Source organism: Bufo bufo, chromosome 10 (genome assembly GCF_905171765.1).
Source record: "Bufo bufo chromosome 10, aBufBuf1.1, whole genome shotgun sequence".
Lineage (NCBI taxonomy): Eukaryota > Metazoa > Chordata > Amphibia > Anura > Bufonidae > Bufo > Bufo bufo.
Window position 1 is genome coordinate 31,800,002 of NC_053398.1, and position 24,139 is coordinate 31,824,140.

Here is a 24,139-nt window from a genome sequence, read left to right on the forward strand (position 1 = left end):
AGGTAAGCCAACCAATAGTTGGTCTAGAGTCAAAGAAAAGTGTATATAGCTGCACCGCATCTATCATCCACTCTGAGCCCCTGTGATAAATATGGTGATACATTTATGGATTCAAGTTTATATACTAAGCTCTGTTGACACCTTTGTTGTCATCTTTTACAATAAGAATTGTACATTTTGATGCCCCAGTGGAAACCTGGTAGGCCTCCATATAAATCAATAGGATCCATCAGGAATTGTGATGTCATGAATTGTTATGAGAAAATGTCATAATATTAATGCTAACAGACCCTAAGATCTCAACATTTCCCGTTGGAGACTCAAGACAGATTAGGCCGCGGTGATGTTCTCTGCATAGTACAGCTCATACTCCTTACAGCAACAGTCAGACAAAATCAAGTTTGATGAAGATTTGAGACAGTTGATGGTTACAATACATAAACATAGGATGATTTGAGGCTTCTTTTTTTGCAATAAAGAAACTTGCTTCATACAGTGATCAAGGGAATTAGGTGAGAAAGAAGATTTTTCACTGACTATATCGTAGGTGAGCCAAAGCAACATTTTGTCTCATAGCAAAGCCATCAGTTCGTACAGTCTGTGCACAAAACAGTGAAAGAATTTCATGGATGAGCATTTTTGGTAAATTGACATATGCTTATGTTGAGCGGGGAATCACAGTTCTTGTCATGTTGGAAATCTTTAGCTACCACGCCACTGGAATTTAAGCTTGTATTTGAAGGTATAACCATCTGGCCCTACAGAAAGAAGAAACGTGACATGTTAATGAAAGAAACAATGATGGAGACTGAAGAATGTCTAGATAGATTCTGGTGTGACCAGTAAATTGTAATAAAAAGGCGAAAAACATCACTCATATAGGCAAAAAAAAAACTGTAGCGATTAACAGGGTTGTGCATGAATTGGAGAAGTTTTTGGCAAACTCCCCCACTTGGACAGACCTGTAAAGTGAAGTGGGGGAGGGTTGCAAACCCCCCCTTCATTCTTGCAGGGGTATTACAAGATTTAAATATTGATGATTTTTCCTTAGATTGGCAAGTGTCTGATTCCTGGCGCTAGTGATGAGCCAAGTTATGAAAAATTCTATTTGTCTGTTATACCAAATTTCACAAATAAATTAAATTTCTATTTAATTACTTTGTCCTGAAGCGCATTTCTTACATCGCATTTCTTTAAGCGTTCATCGCTGATCACAGCATCTGATGCTACATTTGAGGCCTTTCAGGGGTTAATCAGGTTTAAAAAAAGAAAAGAAAACATACTCTCTTTATCCATTTACTCGCGGAAAGGCTGTCATGGCCATCTTGAGTGAAGAAACCGTGCAAAATCTTGTGCGATAACCTGATGGCGTCATCACTGTTGATGTCACCGTGCCTAGCCATTTTAGGAAAAATATATTTGTTACCATGAAGCGCAAGGAAATTCGGCTTCTCGGCCAATCTAATTTTTCCTTAAAAATAACGAGTCACATGACACCGGAAGGGAAAATTGCTAATTGGGTACAATTTGGTCATTTTCACATTGGGTGTACTCACTTTTGTTGCCAGCGGTTTAGACATTAATAGCTGTGCATTGAGTTATGTTGAGGGCAGACCAAATTTACACTGTTATACAGTCCTGATCAAAAGTTTAAGACCACTTGAAAAATGGCAAAAAATCATATTTAGCATGGCTGGATCTTAACAAGGTTCCAAGTAGAGCTTCAAAATGCAACAAGAAGAAATGAGAGTGAGACAAAACATTTTTTGAGCATTCAATTAATTGAAAATAACGATTAAACTGAAACAGGCTGTTTTTCAGCTGATCCAAATTTTAGGACCACATGCCTTTAAAAGGCCAAACCTGTGCAAAGATGTGGATTCATTGTCATTTTATGTCAGGTAGTCACACCTTGTGATGGCAAAGGCAAAAAAAAATCTCCCTTTTTGAACGTGGTCGGGTTGTTGAACTGCATAAGCAGGGTCTCTCACAGTGCGCCATCGCTGCTGAGGTGGGACGCAGTAAGACAATTATTTGGAATTTCTTAAATGATCCTGAGGGTTATGGAACAAAAAAGTCAAGTGGAAGACCCAAAATAATTTCATCAGCACTGAGCCGGAGGATCCAATTGGCTGTCCGTCAAGACACTGGACGATCCTTGACCCAAATTAAGGCCCTTACTGGTGCTGACTGCAGCCCCATAACCATCAGACGGCATCTGAGACTGAAGGGCTTCAAAAACAAAAAATGTCTTCAAAGACCTCGTCTCCTTGAATGCCACAGAACTGCTCGTTTGGACTTTGCAAGAGAGCACCAAACATGGGACATTCAAAGGTGGAAGAAAGTTTTATTCTCTGATGAGAAAAAATTTAACCTTGATGGTCCTGATGGTTTCCAACGTTACTGGCATGACAAGCAGATCCCATCTGAGATGTTTTCTACGCGCCACAGTAGAGGGGGCGCCATAATGGTCTGGGGTGCTTTTTCCTTCAGTGGAACAATGGAGCTTCAGGAAGTGCAGGGGCGTCAAACGGCCGCTGGCTATGTCCAGATGTTGCAGAGAGCATTCCTCATGACTGAGGGCCCTCGTCTGTGTGGTAACGACTGGGTTTTTAAACAGGACAACGCTACAGTACACAATGCCCGCAGGACAAGGGACTTCTTCCAGGAGAATAACATCACTCTTTTGGCCCATCCTGCATGTTCCCCTGATCTAAATCCAAGTGAGAACCTTTGGGGATGGATGGCAAGGGAAGTTTACAAAAATGGACAACAGTTCCAGACAGTAGATGGCCTTCGTGCGGCCGTCTTCACCACTTGGAGAAATGTTCCCACTCACCTTATGGAAATGCTTGCATCAAGCATGCCGAAACAAATTTTTGAAGTGATAAACAATAATGGCGGAGCTACTCATTACTGAGTTCATGTTTGGAAGTTGGATTTCTGTTTTGGGGGGTTTAGTTTTTTTTTGGAGGTGGGGTCCTAAACTTTTGATCAGCTGAAAAACAGCCTGTTTCAGTTTATTCGTTGTTTTCATTAAATTGAACACTCAAAAAATGTTTTGTCTCACTCCCATTTCTTCTTGTTGCATATTGAAGCTCTACTTGGAACCTTTTTAAGATCCAGCCATGCTAAATATGATTGTTTGCCATTTTTCAAGTGGTCTTAAACTTTTGATCAGGACTGTACAAGCTGTACACTTACTGCATTACATTGTATCAAAGTGTCATATCTTCAGTGTTGTCCCATGAAAAGATATAATAAAATATTTACAAAATGTGATTGGTGTACTAACTTTTGTGAGATACTGTATACACACATATATATATATATATATATATATATAGTACAGACCAAAAGTTTGGACACACCTTCTCATTCAAAGAGTTTTCTTTATTTTCATGACTATGAAGGCATCAAAACTATGAATTAACACATGTGGAATTATATACATAACAAACAAGTGTGAAACAACTGAAAATATGTCATATTCTAGGTTCTTCAAAGTAGCCACCTTTTGCTTTGATTACTGCTTTGCACACTCTTGGCATTCTCTTGATGAGCTTCAAGAGGTAGTCACCTGAAATGGTCTTCCAACAGTCTTGAAGGAGTTCCCAGAGATGCTTAGCACTTGTTGGCCCTTTTGCCTTCACTCTGCGGTCCAGCTCACCCCAAACCATCTCGATTGTGTTCAGGTCCAGTGACTGTGGAGGCCAGGTCATCTGGCGCAGCACCCCATCACTCTCCTTCATGGTTAAATAGCCCTTACTTTCAAAGTTTTCCCAATTTTTCGGCTGACTGACTGACCTTCATTTCTTAAAGTAATGATGGCCACTCGTTTTTCTTTACTTAGCTGCTTTTTTCTTGCCATAATACAAATTTTAACAGTCTATTCAGTAGGACTATCAGCTGTGTATCCACCTGACTTCTCCTCAACGCAACTGATGGTCCCAACCCCATTTATAAGGCAAGAAATCCCACTTATTAAACCTGACAGGGCACACCTGTGAAGTGAAAACCTGTCACGGAACCATGAACCAGACGTACAACAAGAGATAAGTGAAAATAAGAAGGCTTTATTGAACATAAAGCTGTAAAGCAAAAGTCCAAACGAATGGTGAAACCGAAGCAGAGTCTTTGAGAGGCCAGAGATCAGGAACCAGAAGGGTAGTCAGACGAAGCCAGGATCAGGAACCAGCAGGGTAGTCAGACGAAGCCAGGATCAGGAACCAGCAGGGTAGTCAGACGAAGCCAGGATCAGGAACCAGAAGCAGCAGCAGTCTTAGAAGCATGTGAACACAGGAGGACCAAGCAAGGAACTGAAGCCACAGACCTCCTATATATATGAGCTAGGCATCCAGCTCCTCCCAGTGGGAAGGAGGAGCCGCAGGGTGGAAGGCTACAAGAAACCCAGAAACCAAGATGGCCGCCAGCACATGTCAAACGAAGGAGAACAGCAAGAAGGTAAGACCATGACAGTACCTCCCCCTCAAGGGCCCCTCCTCCGCGGAGCAAAAAACGGTTTCTGAGGGAAGCGTGCGTGGAAGGCTCGGAGCAAGGCAGGAGCATGGACATCTGCGGAGGGAACCCAGGAACGCTCCTTTGGACCATAACCACGCCAATGGACCAAAAACTGCAACCGACCGCGGACCAGGCGTGAGTCCAGGACATTGCTCACCTCATACTCCTCATGATTGCCCACTCGGACCGGACGAGGCCGAGGAACCGAGGAAGTGAAACGATTACACACCAGTGGCTTCAACAGGGAGACATGAAACACGTTAGAGATCCGCATGCCAGGAGGAAGCGCAAGGGCATAGGCTACCGGGTTAACCCTGCGAAGCACTCGGAAGGGACCAACAAAGCGAGGCGCCAGCTTGGGAGTGGGCACTCGAAGGTTGAGGTTGCGGGTGGACAACCATACACGGTCTCCGACCTGGTAGGAAGGAGCAGGCGCTCGTCTGCGATCAGCCTGGAGTCTCTGGCGCTGCGCAGAGACCTCAAGGGACTTCTGGATCTGTACCCAAGAAGCACGTAGGACGGAAAGGTGATCCTCCACAGCCGGAATATCCTGGGGAGAGAATACCTCCGGTAACACGGCAGGTTGGAACCCATAATTGGCCATGAAGGGAGACGTCCCAGAGGAAGAGTTCACCGCCGTGTTCCTGGCAAACTCAGCCCAGGGCAGAAGGTCAACCCAATTGTCTTGGTGATCGGAGACATAGCAACGAAGGAATTGCTCCAAGGCCTGATTGGATCGTTCTGCGGCCCCATTGGACTGAGGGTGGTAGGCCGAGGAGAAGGAGAGATGAATCCCCAACTGGGAGCAAAAGGCGCGCCAGAACCTGGACACAAACTGACTCCCCCGATCCGACACAATCTCCTTGGGCAAACCGTGCAACCGGAAGACCTCCCTGGCAAAAATCGTGGCCAACTCTTGTGCAGAGGGTAACTTCTTGAGAGGAACACAGTGGCACATTTTGGAAAACCGATCCACAATCATGAGAATGACCGTATGGCCTCGGGATGCAGGGAGGTCCACAATGAAATCCATCCCCAGGTGTGACCATGGGCGCTCCCCGGTGGCTATGGGTTGCAGAAGGCCCAACGGAAGGTGCCGAGGGGACTTACTCTGGGCACAAACGGAGCATGCCGCTACATATGCGGCAATGTCGGAACGTAGGGAAGGCCACCAGAACAGACGTGAAACAGCCCAGGACAGCTGATTCTTTCCAGGATGCCCCGCGGTCTTGGAGTTATGGTAGGTTCGCAACAACCGAGTGCGCAACTCCTCAGGCACAAAACATCTGCCGTTGGGTCTCCCAGGGGGAGCACCAGATTGAGCCGCCAAAATCTGCTCACCCAGGGGAGAGGTCAGGCTGGTGCGAATGGCGGCCAGGATCTGATTCGGAGGTATGACCGAAGTCGGAATCGACTCCTCCCTGGACAGCTCGGAGTACTGCCGTGATAGGGCATCCGCCCTGATGTTCTTGGAACCGGGTAGGTAGGAGACCACGTAATTAAAACGTGACAAGAACAGAGCCCATCTGGCCTGACGTGGTGTCAATCTCTTGGCCTCAGAAAGGTAGGTCAGATTCTTATGGTCCGTCAGGATGAGAACCGGAACCACCGAACCCTCGAGCAAGTGCCTCCATTCTTTAAGGGCCTGCACGATGGCCAATAACTCCCTGTCACCAATCTGATAGTTGCACTCCGCGGAAGACAGTTTCCGGGAGTAAAACCCACAAGGAAGCAGAGGACCCTCTGGTGTTCTACGCTGAGACAGAAGGGCGCCTACTCCCGTCTCAGACGCGTCCACCTCGAGGACAAAGGGCAACCCAGGGTTGGGATGCGACAGAATCGGAGCCGACACAAAAGCGGACTTTAGAGCCTCAAAAGCTCGGATGGCCTCGAGCGGCCAGACCTGGGAATTACTGCCCTTCCTGGTCAGATCCGTGAGAGGCTTGGCCAGCATGGAAAAGTCCCTGATGAACTTCCGATAATAATTGGCGAAGCCCAAAAAGCGCTGCAGGGAACGAAGACCACTGGGCTGGGGCCACTGTAAGACAGCCGAAACCTTCTCAGGATCCATGGAGAACCCCTCAGCGGAAATGATGTAACCTAAGAAGGTTACCTGGGATCGGTGAAATTCGCATTTCTCAAGCTTACCGAACAGCTTGTTCTCTCGTAACCGTTGCAACACTCGTCTGACATCCAGAATGTGGGCCTCCATGGATTCAGAATATACCAAGATGTCATCCAAATAGACCACCACACACTGCTGCAACAGGTCACGGAAAACATCGTTGATGAATTCCTGAAAGACTGCGGGCGCATTGCACAACCCAAAGGGCATAACCAAGGATTCATAATGACCGGTCCTGGTGTTAAACGCGGTCTTCCACTCATCGCCCGCCTTGATCCTTACCAGGTTATATGCCGCCCTCAGGTCGAGTTTGGTAAAGACCGTGGCCCCTTTAAGGCGATCGAACAGCTCGGAAATCAAGGGTATCGGGTAAGCGTTCTTGATCGTGATGCGATTGAGACCCCTGTAATCGATGCAAGGCCTCAACTCACCGCCCTTCTTTTTCACAAAGAAAAATCAAGCCCCTGCCGGGGACGAGGATTTGCGAATGTGTCCGCGTGAAAGCGCCTCCCTCACGTACTCCTCCATGGCCTCATTCTCCGCTACCGACAGTGACTTTGCCACGAGGAGGAACGGCACCAGGTTGTAACTCTATGGCACAATCGTATGGGCGGTGCGGAGGTAGGGCAACCGCGCGCACCTTATCGAATACATCCCGGTACTCCTCGTATTCAGGAGGCAACAGAGAGTCCGAGGAAGTACACAGCAACTTGACAGACCCATGGATGCAACTAGCCCCACACTGCGGTGACCACGAGAGGATCTCGGCCGATCTCCAATCGAAAGTCGGATTGTGCTTCTGGAGCCAGGGGTACCCCAAGACCACCGAGTAGTGTGGAGACGAAATAACCTGGAGACAGACCGACTCTCTGTGAACGGCACCAATGGCTATCCCCACTGGAAGGGTCTCATGAGTCACGTGTGACGACAGAAGGGGTCTGCCGTCTATCGCCTCAAGAGCCAGTGGGGAACCCCGAGCCTGCAGAGGAATGGAATTGGCGGCAGCGAACACACTATCAATGAACAAACCACCAGCACCAGAGTCCACCAACGCCTTGGTCGTCACCGAGCCCCCGACCCAGGAGAGGACAACAGTGATCAGTGGTTTGTCAACACGGGAAACCGGGGACGAGGAGACTCCACCCAAGATCTGCCCCCGACAGGATCTCAGGTACGAGCGTTTCCCGGACGGTTCGGACATGCCAATCGAAAATGCCCACCGAGACCACAGTACATGCATCGACCCTCGCGTCTCCGGAGTACCCTCTCCCCCTCGGACAGGCGAGCAAACCCCAGCTGCATGGGTTCACCCCCAGACAAGTCATCCCCAGGAGGCGTGGGAGGAGAGGGAGGCACGGGTGGGACAGCAAACGTAGGCGCCAATCTGTTAGAAGACCTCCGCAGGCTCTCCTTAAAGGAAGGTCTCTCCCTGAGTCTGGTGTCAATCAAAATCAGGAAAGAAATAAGAGACTCGAGCTCCACTGGTAGGTCCTTAGCTGCAACCTCATCCTTCAAGGCATCCGAGAGACCATGAGAGAAAGCAGCGACCAGAGCCTCATTATTCCAGCCCACATCTGCTGCCAGGGTACGAAACTCAATGGCGTATTCAGCTACGGATCGTGAACCCTGTCTGATGGACATAAGGAGCTTCGCAGCAGAGGCAGCACGAGCCGGCACATCGAATACCTTCCGAAGAGAAGCAACAAAACCGGAAAACTCGGCAACCACCGGATTGTTGTTCTCCCATAAAGGGCTGGCCCAGGCCAAGGCCTTGTCCGAGAGCAGCGAGATCAAGAAGCCCACCTTTGATCTCTCAGTAGGAAAGGCATGTGGCAGCAACTCGAAATAAATGCCCACCTGGTTAAGGAAACCTCGGCACTGAGTTGGCTCTCCCCCAAAGCGCTGTGGAAGAGGGGCAGAACCGGTCATACCCCGAAACACCGCAGGCGCAACAACAGGTGTCGGGGTAGACTCTGGCGCAACAACCGGAGCGGCAGTAGGAGCGACAACCGACCCATCGGCAACGGGAGCGAAATGAGCCGTGCGTTCAAGCAGGGTTTGCAACGCCACAGCGAACCGACCCAACAGGTGATCCTGCTGATCAAGTCTGGCAAGCAGCATGGGTAGCGAGGATGGCCCTGTACCGTCAGAACTCATGGCTTGGTCCTAATGTCACGGAACCATGAACCAGACGTACAACAAGAGATAAGTGAAAATAAGAAGGCTTTATTGAACATAAAGCTGTAAAGCAAAAGTCCAAACGAATGGTGAAACCGAAGCAGAGTCTTTGAGAGGCCAGAGATCAGGAACCAGAAGGGTAGTCAGACGAAGCCAGGATCAGGAACCAGCAGGGTAGTCAGACGAAGCCAGGATCAGGAACCAGCAGGGTAGTCAGACGAAGCCAGGATCAGGAACCAGAAGCAGCAGCAGTCTTAGAAGCATGTGAACACAGGAGGACCAAGCAAGGAACTGAAGCCACTGACCTCCTATATATATGAGCTAGGCATCCAGCTCCTCCCAGTGGGAAGGAGGAGCCGCAGGGTGGAAGGCTACAAGAAACCCAGAAACCAAGATGGCCGCCAGCACATGTCAAACGAAGGAGAACAGCAAGAAGGTAAGACCATGACAAAACCATTTCAGGGGACTACCTCTTGAAGCTCATCAAGAGAATGCCAAGAGTGTGCAAAGCAGTAATCAAAGTAAAAGGTGGCTACTTTGAAGAACCTAGAATATTTTCAGTTGTTTCACACTTGTTTGTTATGTATATAATTCCACATGTGTTAATTCATAGTTTTGATGCATTCAGTGGGAATCTACAATTTTCATAGTCATTAAAATAAAGAAAACTCTTTGAATGAGAAGGTGTGTCCAAACTTTTGGTCTGTACTGTATATACAGTGGATATAAAAAGTCTACACACCCCTGTTAAAATGTCAGGTTTCTGTGATGTAAAGAAAAATAGACAAAGATAAATAATTTCAGAACTTTTTCCACCTTATGTGACCTATAAACTGTACCACTCAATTGAAAAACAAACTGAAATCTTTTACATGGAGGGAATTGAAAAAAACAAACTAAAATAATGTGGTTGCATAAGTGTGCACACCTTCTTATAACTGGGGATGTAGCTGTGTTCAGAATTAAGCAATCACATTTAAAATCATGTTAAATAGGAGTCAGCATACACCTGCTATCATTTAATGTGCCTCTGATTAACCCCAAATAAAGTTCAGCTGCTCTAGTTGGTCTTTCCTGAAATTTTCTTAGTCGCATCCCACAGCAAAAGCCATGGTCCACAGAGAGCTTCTAAAGCATCAGAGGGATCTCATTGTTAAAAGGTATCAGTCAGGAGAAGGGTACAAAAGAATTTCCAAGAACTGGACGTCTCTCCAAAATTGATGAAAATATGAGAAGACAACTGGTCTGGGAGGCTACCAAGAGGCCTACAGCAACATTAAAGGAGCTGCAGGAATATCTGGCAAGTACTGGCTGTGTGGTACATGTGTCAACAATCTCCTGTATTCTTCATATGTCTGGGCTATGGGGTTAGAGTGGAAAGACGAAAGCCTTTTCTCACGAAGAAAAACATCCAAGCCAGGCTACATTTTGCAAAAACACATCTAAAGTCTCCCAAAAGCATGTGGGAAAAGGTGTTATGGTCTGATGAAACCAAGGTTGAACTTTTTGGCCAAAATTCCAAGATATGTTTGGCGCAAAAACAACACTGCACATCACCAAAAGAACACCATCCCACAGTAAAGCATGGTGGTGACAGCATCATGCTTTGGGGCTGTTTTTCTTCAGCTGGAACTGGGGCCTTAGTTAAGCTAAAGGGAATTATGAACAGTTCCAAATGCCAGTCAATATTGGCACAAAACCTTCAGTCTTCTGCTAGAAAGCTTCTAGAAAGCTGAACATGAAGAGGAACTTCATCTTTCAGCATGACAACAACCCAAAGCATACATCCAAAATAACAAAGGAATGGCTTCACCAGAAGAAGATTAAAGTTTTGGAATGGCCCAGCAAAGAGCCCAGACCTGAATCGGATTGAAAATCTGTGGGGTAATCTGACAGATTTGGAGTGTTTTTGCAAAGAAGAGTGGGCAAATCTTGCCAAGTCAAAATGTGCCATGCTGATAGACTCATACCCAAAAAGACTGAGTGCTGTTATAAAATCAAAAGGTGCTTCAGCAAAGTATTAGTTTAATGGTGTGCACACTTATGCAACCATATTTTTTTAAATTATTTTTTCTTCCCTCCACCTAAAAGATTTCAATTTGTTTTTCAATTGAGTTGTACAGTTTATAGTTCACATTAAAGGTGGAAAAAGTTCTGAAATGATTTATCTTTGTCTAATTTTTTTTTTTTACATCACAGAAACCTGACATTTTAAAAGGGATGTGTAGACTTTTTATATCACTGTAAATAAAATAAAAAAATAAAAATGAAATATATATATATATATATATATATATATACACACTCACCTAAAGAATTATTAGGAACACCTGTTCTATTTCTCATTAATGCAATTATCTAGTCAACCAATCACATGGCAGTTGCTTCAATGCATTTAGGGGGGTGCTCCTGGTCAAGACAATCTCCTGAACTCCAAACTGAATATCAGAATGGGAAAGAAAGGTGATTTAAGCAATTTTGAGCGTGGCATGGTTGTTGGTGCCAGACGGGCCGGTCTGAGTATTTCACAATCTGCTCAGTTACTGGGATTTTCACGCACAAACATTTCTAGGGTTTACAAAGAATGGTGTGAAAAGGGAAAAACATCCAGTATGCGGCAGTCCTGTGGGCAAAAATGCCTTGTGGATGCTAGAGGTCAGAGGAGAATTGGCCGACTGATTCAAGCTGATAGAAGAGCAACGTTGACTGAAATAACCACTCGTTACAACTGAGGTATGCAGCAAAGCATTTGTGAAGCCACAACACGCACAACCTTGAGGCGGATGGGCTACAACAGCAGAAGACCCCACCGGGTACCACTCATCTCCACTACAAATAGGAAAAAGAGGCTACAATTTGCATGAGCTCACCAAAATTGGACTGTTGAAGACTGGAAAAATGTTGCCTGGTCTGATGAGTCTCAATTTCTGTTGAGACATTCAAATGGTAGAGTCTGAATTTGGCGTAAACAGAATGAGAACATGTATCCATCCTCTGATGGCTACTTCCAGCAGGATAATGCACCATGTCACAAAGCTCGAATCATTTCAAATTGGTTTCTTGAACATGATAATAAGTTCACTGTACTAAAATGGCCCCCACAGTCACCAGATCTCAACCCAATAGAGCATCTTTGGGATGTGGTGGAACGGGAGCTTTTTGCCCTGGATGTGCATCCCTCAAATCTCCATCAACTACAAGATGCTATCCTATCCATATGGGCCAACATTTCTAAAGAATGCTATCAGCACCTTGTTGAATCAATGCCACGTAGAATTAAGGCAGTTCTGAAGGCAAAAGGGGGTCCAACACCGTATTAGTATGGTGTTCCTAATAATTCTTTAGGTGAGTGTATATATATATAATAAAAATGTATTTCATTTTTTACTAGATACTAGAGAGATTCAGGAATTTCAGGAAATTCACAGATCTCTACTGGATACTATTGTGTAGAACAGTGTAGTCTACTATGAGTTTCCATACTGGTTGCACTGTGGTAGACTGATGGTCTCTGGCTAATGTAACCATATGAAAATGTTTAGCCTTTTCGCAATACACGCTATATATACATCACAGATGTGAACACAGCCTAAGAAGTCAAACTAACATTGAGACCACAGCATCAAATGCAGCCCCTGACAGATTGGAGATGGCTGGAACCCATTTGATTGTCTGTGTAAAAATGACATTTCATTAGAGAAGAACACAAAATGTATACAAAAAAATAAAAACACTGCAATAGTACGTGTAAATAGAAATCTGCACATTTCCAATTTGTGTAAAATTGAGCAAAAGAGAACTTATTTGAAGACACAATGGGGGATATTTACTAATGCTCCAGTATTTTGGCATATTTTAGGGAAAAAACTAGCATACAGATGTAGTAGAGTTAACACTCAAACATTTAACTCAAATTCCTTAACTCATCGTGTAACAAAAGCCATTGAAAAGCAATTGAAGGTATCCGCCTAACACACAACTAGTTTAGTTAAAGCGTCTAGTTAAGCACATGTGTTAACTCTACTACATCTGAACACGGATTGCAACACATTTATTGTTTTAGACACACGTTCAGACACTTTTTTGAGATTTATTCAACAAAAGGGTGTTGTTTAGTGGAAAGGGGGAATGGCTTTGCCGGTAAATGTGCATATGTGAAAATAGTGATCACCACGAGATTTTGGTGATTTTTTTGAGTAAACAGGCCAAATTTGTTGACTTGTCTGCTATTCTTTCTGTTCTTTATGGCCATTTATACAAGTACTCATATGTTCTACCCAACATAAATCTGGAAGCCATGCATACAAGTGGCAGCTGATGAGAAATGAAGGCAGTATTCCAGTAACTTAAAAAGAACTAAGCTCTGTGTATTAGATTTATCAGTGTGTCTCTACTGCTTTTATACTTCAAAATATCAATTAATTGACACCCCAGGATCACATTCTATTGCATCCTTATACACCGTATAGACTCACAGATACATAATCCCCACAATCAATTTCCAAAAATTATGTTTTCACCTAAACACACTATTTTTGTCTATCATTTATGCAGTTAATGTCTTACATTATGACACAATTAAGGGTGCCACTATCAAAACTAAAATATATCTAAATGTATTTATAAATGGAAGCAGCAAACTTCTCTGCACAAAAGCATAAGAAAACAATTTGTCCAAACAGTTTTTTCCATGGCCCAGTATGAACTTTACTTCCCCGTTCCAGCACCGATCTCCTGCTGGCAGCCATGGTTCTTTTTCTTGTGATGGCTAGAGATAGGCGAATCAAAGCTAACAAAGTGGAATTCAATCCGAATTTCAGGAAAAATTTGATTCGCACCAAATCCGAATTTCCTCTCGCTTCGTGGTAACGAATCACATTTTTTCCTAAAATGGCTGCTTACGTGTGAGGACATGGAAAAATGAAGTCTAGGAAGGTGGGATCACCCATAATTCCATGCATGCAGCCAATCAGCAGTCACAGCCCTATAAATAGTGTCAGCCATCTTAGATTCTGCCATTTACCAGTGTACTTAGTGCAGGGAGAGATGTCAGCAGACTAGGGACAGTGCTAGAAAAAAACTTCATAGTGCTAAAAAAAATATTTACAAGTGCAGGGAAAGATTATTCTGTAGGGAAAGGATAGGGAGGAATCATTCCACAGTATTGAAGCGGAACAGGGTTCAGTAGGGGAGTTTACAGCCTGGGTAATAGGAACAATCCTATTACACCTTGCTGCACTGACTGGAGATCCATATTGCCATTATACAGCTCTGTAATTCCAGCAAACTGTTCTTGTTATTGGGGTGAAAGTGTTGTTTGAAACAGGCATTAACAGGGTTTATTGCAAGGAAATATTTCTATGTCTTATTTGCCCTTGTGCGGTGCAGTTATATGTTCTAAAGCATTTTTTGGCTTGTATTAGTGTTAAAAAATGGCTTTTTAGCCATTGTGTGGTAAAGTGCTGAAATTGCAGCCCTTTTTGTTGTATATTAGTGGCAAAATAAAAATATATTTGCCGTTCAGATGTGCAGTTATATGTTCTAAAGCCCTTTTTGCCGTGTATTAGTGGCACAAAAAAGTATTTGACGTTGTGTGGTGAAGTGAGAAAATTACAGACTTTTTTGGGGTGTTTTAATTTCCTTTCTATTTATTTATTTGATCTAACAGTATGTCAGACAGAGAAGTGCCAGGCCCTGCACAGGGGAGAGGCAGAGGCCTAAATGCTTCTGGAGCAGGCAGAGGTCGCAGCAGAGTAAGGGGCCTGAGCGAGAGGCCGGTGTCTAGTGGTCGTGTCTTGACCAGCAACCCAGCGGTTCTTGAATGGTTGACTTGGTTATCTCTGTTTTGGATCCACTCCTGTTTTTTTTGGCATTAGCAATATTGATGGATTACTGACCAAATGCTGACCGAGTGAAGGCGGATGCTCAACAGACAGGATCCATTTTTTGGGGGTTATTGTTCTGACGGACGGGCAAAATAATCAGTGACATCAACACAAATTTACTGCTGACATCCTCTCCACTCTGTCGGGGGGAGCCCAACTTGTATAAGCGTTTAATAGAACAGGTTCTGAAGACATCTATGTGGAATCTGCTGCTGATGGTGTAAAAGTGAGCTTCTTCTTGGCGCTAACATCAACCTGTAAGGCTGAGTTCACACTTGAGTTATTTTGTCAGTTTTGGCCCCGTGACTGCCCAAGCAAGTGAAGTGTGCAGTGATTCTAAGAGCGACGCCAGTCATCTGCATGTCATACTGACTCATAGTATTATTTCACTACCAAAGCAGACTCCCTATGCATGTTACTGCAAGACACAGTGTTATACACCACTATACAGGCTCTCTGCAGCCAGGAAATAGCTGTCTTTAACTTAATTCGCCACTAATAAATTCGGATCAAATCAAATATTTTCCAGAAAATTCGTCGAACCAGCGAATCCAATTTTTGAATTGGTGGTGGCAGTTGGTGATCCTGCATATCTCTCCTGATGACCTATTGAGTGCACAACTACACAATGTTCTGCAGTGGAATTGCAAGTGGAAAAAATCTACAGCATATGTAGCAAAGTGGATGAAATTTAAAGAAGTTTGTACATAACTTGAACTATGGTGCAGATTTTAAATTCAAGGGATATTGAATTATGCTGCACTTTTCCATCAAAGATGTCGATCTTTACCACACCAAAATACCCTAAAAGTGGAAACTGGTCTGAGATTGTTTCCTACTTATTAAGGTATGTCCTACAACGTCTTTGACCTTTATGCTGTTTTGTTATATTTTTCATATATTTTTCATATTATTTTTGTCTCACTCCTTTGGATTGTGATCTGATATCTATATATCTATATATAGTTTCACCTCCTGGTATTTTCTCCTGACCTGTCCTCTGACTATGTCCTTTTCCTGTCCTCTGACTCTAATCAATACAGTTTATACCTCTTCTTTTGTGGTTAAAAAGGTTCTCCTGTATTTTCATATTAATGGATTATCCTCAGGACAGGTAATCAATATGAGAATGGCAGGGTTGCAGGGAGTGAGAAGAAAGTGAAGCTGTTTTAGGAAGCCATGGCACTTAATGACCTTAAGGGGAACACTGGCAAGCACTGTGGCTTTCTCGCAGCCTACTAAGCACATCACAGTCTATTGGATAGTGGCTGTGCTTGGTATTGCAGCACAGCCCAATTCACTTGAATTGCTTTTCATACAGCTCATCGGCGGGGGTGCTGAAGCCCCCACAAATCAGTGACCTATTCTGAGGACATTTTTCCTAATGTTTCCATTTTTTTTTACAACACTCTTCCAAAAACTTGGTGTACAATTTAGATATAGTCTGGGGCTCCACATTTTGGTGCTTCACCTGCAGAATTTTTCTACTGATTTCTGAATATGTGAGATATACACAATCTTCCAACTTCTTAGTGAAAAATTTGATCAGTTAATTTCTCTAATAAAAGAAGAGACTTCAATTCTTCTGACCCACTAGCTTGACCCATCAGAGTATCAAAGGTTGATCAGAAGGCAATCCCATTTGAAGCTTTTAGGGTGGCTATCATTGGACACTTTGGTCTGTTTTTATAAGTTGTCCTTTTTGTTAGTATGTCCTGAATGTACAATGATAGCAAAAAATACAAATAAAATGTATCACTGTCACCTTGCAGCTCTGAGATCCTGTGTATAAATCCAACCGTAGGCAAAATGTTTTAACGGTAATTATGAGGATTTACAACAAGGGATATCAGTTTCCTCCTAAACTTAAAATCACATAAATATGTGTTAATATGGAGTTTAGATTGTGATCCCTAATGGGATCAAGTACCAACATAAGTAATGATGATCTCTGTACAGCAGTTAGTAGTATGTAAGCTACAGTATATTAATGAATAATATATACAGTATAATTTAAAAACAAGGGTGTACATGTTCTGTATAGAAAAAGGATGAGCAATCATCTCTTCTGATTGGACCATGGAACCTCAGTATGACACATCTTTCATAGCTTGGCTTTTCCTTTGCCCATTGCTTTATTTCTAAACAGTCTAACCTATGGTCACTTGTTAAAACCACTGAGTGCCCATTCCTTGATCCATGGGCCATTTTGGCACCCACTTGCTTGATAAGAATGCAATTCCTCTTGAGAGAGGAGACCTTACAGGTTCCCTCAACCCAGTAGCAAAATAGATGGAGCCAAGCAGGACTGGGCTCCTCTCCAAGTGCCACATAGGAGCTATGTGGCCTTTCTCCTACATCTTTGGAGCTACCTCTGGCACCCAGCACCCAGGCACATTTTATATGAGACAACTTATTCATATGAGACAATTTAGATAAATTCAATATCTGCAAACATTTTAGAATGTGGCCAATAAGTAACAATACTATTTTTTCGCTATAACTATCTAGAAGTCTCCACCATTTCAAGAAAAAGTGCTGCTGTGTTTTTTTTTGTCTGGTGCACATCCATACTGTAGGTCCTGTATGTGAAAACGACTAATTTTTTTTTTTAATGTTCCAGGAACGAGCAGCATTTTTTGGCTGAGGCTTTTGTCCTGTACAGACCACAGAGAGCTGCAGTTTATTGCTGGATTACAACTGGGAACAGAACAGTTGAATATGGCACAAAAATGCTTTCAACCTCTAAAAGTTTGAACACTTAAATAGCTAATAAAGAAATAACGCCCTGAAAAGATCGTCTTCTTCATTTCCTCCTTGCATGCACCATACTGTCATACTATTGAGAGACATGTAAGTGCCTTTCACAAAGTAAAATACTGAAAATTACATTCATTTTTATCTATAGAAGATTTTGCCAAGACCTTTGCTCATGATAAAATAACCACTTTTATGCTCTAAAATGCATTTCTTTGTGCCGCACATGGAAAATTGCACCACTTACAAGCAAACAAGCTCAGGCTATTCAAATCAGGAAAAACGTTGATTATTGATTTCTTTCTCCTCATAAGTTGAATGATGTTCTAGGTCACACTCCTTTATGATAATAGCATCCCTAATGGTCTCTAAAATTAAAGAGAATTTGCTTCTTTGTTGGCTTTTTTTTTAAAACAAAATGTAATTAAAAATACAACTTTTATAGAAGCCTTTCAATATCCTATTACAATGTACTATATTCTAACAGAAGGCAACAAAGGGTTGCAAATGATGATTAGATCAGAGAATGATTTGATTCTGAGAGCTGGATAGAGATACAGGATGGTTAAGGACTCCAATTTCTCGAAACAAATTCCATACGATATCACAACTTGACAGGCTGCAATTCAAAAAGCAACCATTAGGAGGCTGCACGTAGAAACATATAGGATAGACATCTCATAACAGAATATCACACTTTTATTTGTTTATTTTATTTTTTAAAGCTGGTCATCTTGTACCACACATCTAAGAATATAATAAGTCAAGAGAAAAGGTATGAAAAGACACATTATATAAAATGTTTTATATGTCACTTTTTTTTTTTTACAATAAATCAAAATTTATTGTGAGCTTTGGGATATATATTATTTGGTAAAAACGGCATGTTGTTCATCCCCTTACAGCAACTTTTAGTTCCCTTCCCCTGCCTACAAAAAACGTCAGTAGATGACAGGGAGAGGGAGTTATCTGTCTATGTGTCTGTGAGTTTGCATGATATGAGATGGGAGCAGGAGAAGAAGGAGCATAACAATTTTTGGTTCAATACTGAGATGGCAACTATTACATCACAAGAGGAATGGAGTTCCCATTAAACTCAACATTTAGAAAAACCAAGAAAGGGAAGAAAAAAGACCTGAATCTGAAGATCATTCAGAACATTTTAGGTTCTACTAGACCCCAGGCGAAGTGTGTTCTGACCAAATTATTACCACGTGTAATAATTTGGTAAATTAAGTTAATGATAGTCAGACTTTCATAGGTTAAGGGTGACACCATACGTTTAGGTTTTTTTATGTCGTTTTTAAATCCATTCCTGGTTTGGGTTTCAAAAACTGCATCTAATAACCTGAATGTGTAGTGCCCTTAGATTAAAGCTAAATGTTCAGTTTTGGCTCAGAGTTACACTTTAATTAAATTCCAAAGGGCTACATATCTTGTATTTGTTAGGCTATTTTGCTACTGTATTGATAACTCTGCATTAAGAATCATACATCCCATGCCAAAAAGTCTTGAAGAAAAGCATCATATCATATAATTTTTTGTATCATGATTTTGTTTTATATAAACAAATGCTCAGAGGTACTGAGGCTCATTTTCGAAACAAGTTTGGATAGGTGTGAAAGTGCTTACAAAGCTGTTTAATCTCTAGTGGATACTGGTAGCTGTCTTAGGCTACTTTCACACTAGAGTTATTTGCGGATCCATCATGGATCTTCAAAAACACTTCCATTACAATTAGAGATGAGCAAATTTTTAAAAAATTCTATTCGCTGGTTTGCTGAATTTTTTACATTAAAAACTGTTATTTCCTGGCTGAAGAGAGCCTTTCTAGTGGTGTAGAACACTGTGCCTTGCAGAAACACGCATAGGGAGTCTGCTTTGGTAGTGAAATAATACTGTGAGTCCGTCTGACAGGCAGATGACAGGCGTCGCACTTGGAATCACTGCATACTTTACTTATTTGGGTCACGGGGCCAAAACAGACCAAATAACTGAAGTATCAACTCAGCTTTACAGGTTGATGTTAGCGTCAAGAAAAAGCGAACTACGTTTACACCCTCGTCAGCTGATTCCACATAGATGTCTACAGAACCTGTTGTATTAAACGCTTATACAAGTAGAGCCCCCTTAACAGAGTGGAGCGGGTGTCAGCAGTAAGTTTGTGTTGACGTCACTGATTAATTTTCCTTTCCTCTGAACCATCATAACAATTACCCACAAAAAACGGATCCTATCTGTGGAGCATACACCTTCACTCGGTCAGCATTTGCTCAATAATCCATCAGTATTGCTAATGCCCCCCAAAAAAACAGGAGTGGATGTAAAACAGAGATGACACGTGAATGGAATATTTGCATGTCTTCGGTGTTTTGTACTCACTCCTGCTTTTGGCTACCAAATTATAAGCCAATTCTGATAGGACCATACAGGTCTTAAAGCTGCTACACAGACAGGATCCATTGAGCATCTCATTTCTCCTTCCTTCTGTCAGATCAGAAGAAAGGTCAAATAAATAATTATGTCAGCCAGGAAGAAAGGCAAAATAGTGGCCCAGTCATGAAGTGGAGGGTGGGAACAGCATGAGAAGCCCACAGAGTGTCCTTATGACAGAGTGATGAGGTGGAAGCAGCATGAGGAGGCCACAGAATGGCACAATGACAGAGTCTGAATGTGGTGGCAGCATCAGAAGGCCACAAAGTGGCAAGGTGACATTGTGTGGATATGACAGCAGCATGAGGAGACCACAGAGTGGCAAGGTGACATAGTGTGGAGATGGCAGCAGCAGCATCAAGAGACCAGAGAGTGGCAAGGGGACATAGTGTGGAGATAGCAGCAGCATGAGGAGACCACAGAGTGGCAAGTTGACATAGTTTGGAGGTGGCGACAGCATCAGGAGGCCACAAAGTGGCAAGGTGACATAGTGAGGATATGGCAGCAGCACGAGGAGACCACAGAGTGGCAAGGTGACATAGTGTGGAGATGGCAGTAGCAGCAGCATTAGGATACCACAGAGTGGCAAGTTGACATTGTTTGGAGATGGCAGCAGCAGCTGCATCAGGAGACCACAAAGTGACCCAGTAACAGAGTGGGGCGGTGGGTGGCAATACCAGCACCCGCTGACGAAGGTGGGTGAAAGAAGGAGCACTTGGCATCAGATGTGTGGCGGTTTGCAGCATCAGAGTAGTACCTGAGGTAGGTAGCCAGAAGAAATCGGTCTCTTTTATCAAAGTGTTGGTGTGGCACCATGGATGATCTAGTCTGATGCATGAGTAATTGGTGCTTGGAAATCCTGGCTGATCCACGCCTTATTCATCTTGACAAAGGTCAGTCTCTCCACATTTTAGGTGGACAGGCGAGTTCTCCTCGGAGTAACTATGGCCCCCGCCACACTAAAAACCCTCTCTGATGCCACACTACTGGCCGGGCAGGACAGCTTTTCCAGGGCAAACTCTGCTAGTTGCAGCAACAAATCATGTTTGGCTACCCAGTAGTCCAGCGGATCTTCAATGATGGGTGGCACGGTGCTGTCCACGTATGCCACCACCTGCTGGTTAAGGTCCTGCTCCAGGTCTACCTGCTGCTGCTACTATGTGGGTGAAGAAAGCTACTCATCAGCGACTGTAGACTCAGTCTGCTGCTGATAGAGCTGGTACTGCTCCATCCACCCCACCCCTCCCCAGCAGCCATGGCTGTGGAAAATGAGCGGAGAGGGGCCCCCAGTCAGACCTGAAAGAAGATGGATGATGACGCAGATAGGCAGCGGCCAACTGACTACATAGGATGTCTCTGTAGTAGTTTAGTTTGTCCTCCCTCTCGGTGGGTGTAGAAAAGGCCCCCATTCTGGACTGGTAGCAAGGGTCCAACCAGGTGGAGAGCCAGAAGTCATTCCTCTGCCAAATGGTGACAATTCAGCAGTCACAACGCAAGCAAGTGAGCATGCATCATGCCATTTATGCAAGTGGCTCGGAGGGACTCCCTGCCTCCATCTACACTGCATACTGCAACAGTGTGTTCGGGTCCTCTGTCTCGTCTTCCTCATCACCCTGTAGCTCCTCTGGCTGCTCCTGCTCCTCCTCTCCTTTCAGCCGAGTAGAAAAACCACCCATTTGGCTACACATTGCCTGTGCTCCAATGTCCTCCTCCCCCACCTCCTCCTCTTCCAGTTCAGCCCCCACAGGGCTCATGTAGTCGTGAGATCAAGGCGCCACATCTCCTGTCCCCTGACCAGCCATAGTTACCAGCATCTGTTCCAGGATATGAAGCAGTGGCATGACGTTGTTCATTCCGTAGTCCTGGCGACTGACAAATAACGTGGCCTCCTCAAAGGGCCTGAGCAAACGGCAGGTGTCACGCATGAGCTGCCAGTGGCTGACATTGAAGTTACTCAGTGGAGTACTCCTATTCGCTTGCATCATCAAGAAATCGTTGATGGCCTTTCTTTGTTTGTATAGTCGGTCTAACATATGGAGGGTGAAATTCCAATGGGTGGAAACGTCGCATATCAGCCTATGTTGGGGGATGCCGTTCTGCCGCTGCTACTTAGGGAGGTTGTGCTTTGTGGTGTATGAGTGGCTGAAGTGCATGCAAAGTTTCCTGCCCGTTTTTAGGATGTGTTGCAGATGGGTGGAAGACTTCAGGAACCGCTTGACAACCAGATTGAACACGTGTGCCATGCAGGGTGCATGGCTCAGCCTTCCTTGATGCAGCGCCGACACCATGTTCTTCCCGTTGTCGGTCAGCATGGTTCAGTTTTTCAGTTGACGCGGAAAAAGACAGGATTCGATTTCTTGATGCACCACACGGAGCAGTTCCTCCACTGTGTGACTCAGTTCGCCAAGGCAAACCAGGTGCAGAACAGCGTGACACTGCCGAGCCCTGCACATGTGGTATGCTGGAGGGGCACTGTGACTTGTCCCTGCAGTGGAGGCTGAGGACATGGTGGAGGATGAGGAGGCAGAGGCGGACATTGTCACAGGACCAAGGGCGTGACAACATGGAGGCAGAAGCGGTGTGACCTGTCCAAGTTGCTGGTGTGGCTGTGCAGGAACCACATTCACCCAGTGGGCCGTAAAGGACATGTATTGTCGCTGACCGTAGTTACTGCTCTAGACGTCGGCGCTGCCATGCACTTAGGCAGAAACTGACAGGCTCAAGGACTGGCCCACCTTCTGCTCGACATATTTGTGCACACATACTGCTGTCTCTTGGCAATGAATTTGGTGATCGAATGCTAATAGAATGACTGACGAGGAGTAGGAGGAGGAGCAGGAGCATCTGGACCAGCAGAAGATGGAAATGACAGACAGCTCCCCTCTGCTGAGGTGGTGGATCCTTGACTAGCTGAAACCGGGTGCGTGCCTCTGGGTGATGCAGCAGTAGCTGCGGCCGGTTGGACCACCACATCAGAGCCACGATTCTCCCAGGGCACTGCACGGCGACACTGCATATGTTGACGCAGGCAACATTGGCACCCTGGCCACGCTTCACCTTCTGCCCACATATTCTACATGTGGCCACGTTAACCTCCTCTGGCAGCTTAATAAAAAAACTGCCACACCACCGAGTAGGTGATTTTCCCCCCAACGGTCCGCACTGACTGACTGCTACCGCCGCTGTCTCCGTAAACCCCTGCACCACTACTTCCCGGGCAGGTAGGCTGCTGCGAAGCAGGTGGTCTACCCCGGGCACATTAAGCTCCCGACCTGCAACTGCTGCCACCCTGCTGACTCACTGAGGAAGAAATAGGGATCTATTTCGAAACTCGTCTGGGATCGATGGCATATTCATAAAGAGTCCAAAATTTTAAGCATGGCCATGCACTGTTGAAAGATAATAACGAAATTACTTTCTGGAGAAAACAAAAGAAAACTGGTGGTCGATTATATTAACGGCAAGCTACTAATAGCAATATATAAAAGGAAACTCCAATTCTATCGATAAAAAAATCGAAGCTTTGTTGCGATCCGTGTTTATAGAGAGTGAGCCGTCCTACTACCATATATCCACTATGCGCTTTGACTAGAAAACAATCAAAGAGTGAAGGAGCGTATATATTTTTCTTGTAGTTCTAAAATATGCACCTATACGCTTTCACCAGAAATAACTGCAATAGTGCAGTGAGTATATATTTTTCTTGTTGGACTGAAATAAGCCACTATACGCTTTGACTAGAAAATAATCAAAAAGTGAAGTGCGTATATATTTTTCTTGTAGTTCTGAAATACGTCCCTATATGGTTTCACCAGAAATAACTGCAACAGTGCAGTGCGTATATATTATTCATTTTTTTAATGAACTACACCCCTATAAGCTTTCAACAGAAAAAACTGCAGAAGTGAAATGCATATATATTACACCCCTACACGCTTTTACCAGAAATAGCTGCAACAGTGCAGTGCGTGTATATTTTTCTTTTTTTACTGTAATACGCCCCTTTATGCTTTAAACAGAAAAAACTGCAACAGTGCAGTGCGTAAATATTTTTTTTTACTGAAATACACCCCTATACGCTTTCACCAGAAATAACTGCAACAGTGCAGTGCGTATATATTTTTCTTTTTTTACTGTAGTACGCCCCTAAACGCTTTAAACAGAAATAACTGCAACAATGCAGTGCGTATATATTTTTCTTTTTTTACTGAAATATGCCCCTATACGCTTTCAACAGAAA

The 24,139-nt window shown here is 44.0% G+C and overlaps 1 protein-coding gene across 1 annotated transcript in view; it reads right to left on the reverse strand.

The window, feature by feature from the left end:
* Window positions 1–623: 623 nt before the first annotated feature.
* LUZP2 (leucine zipper protein 2) overlaps window positions 624–24,139 on the reverse strand; it is a 605,558-nt gene continuing 582,042 nt past the window's right edge. The window contains exon 10 of the mRNA XM_040408869.1: window positions 624–758. Coding sequence (XP_040264803.1) covers window positions 624–758 — 135 coding nt within the window. The remainder of the gene's footprint in view (window positions 759–24,139) is intronic.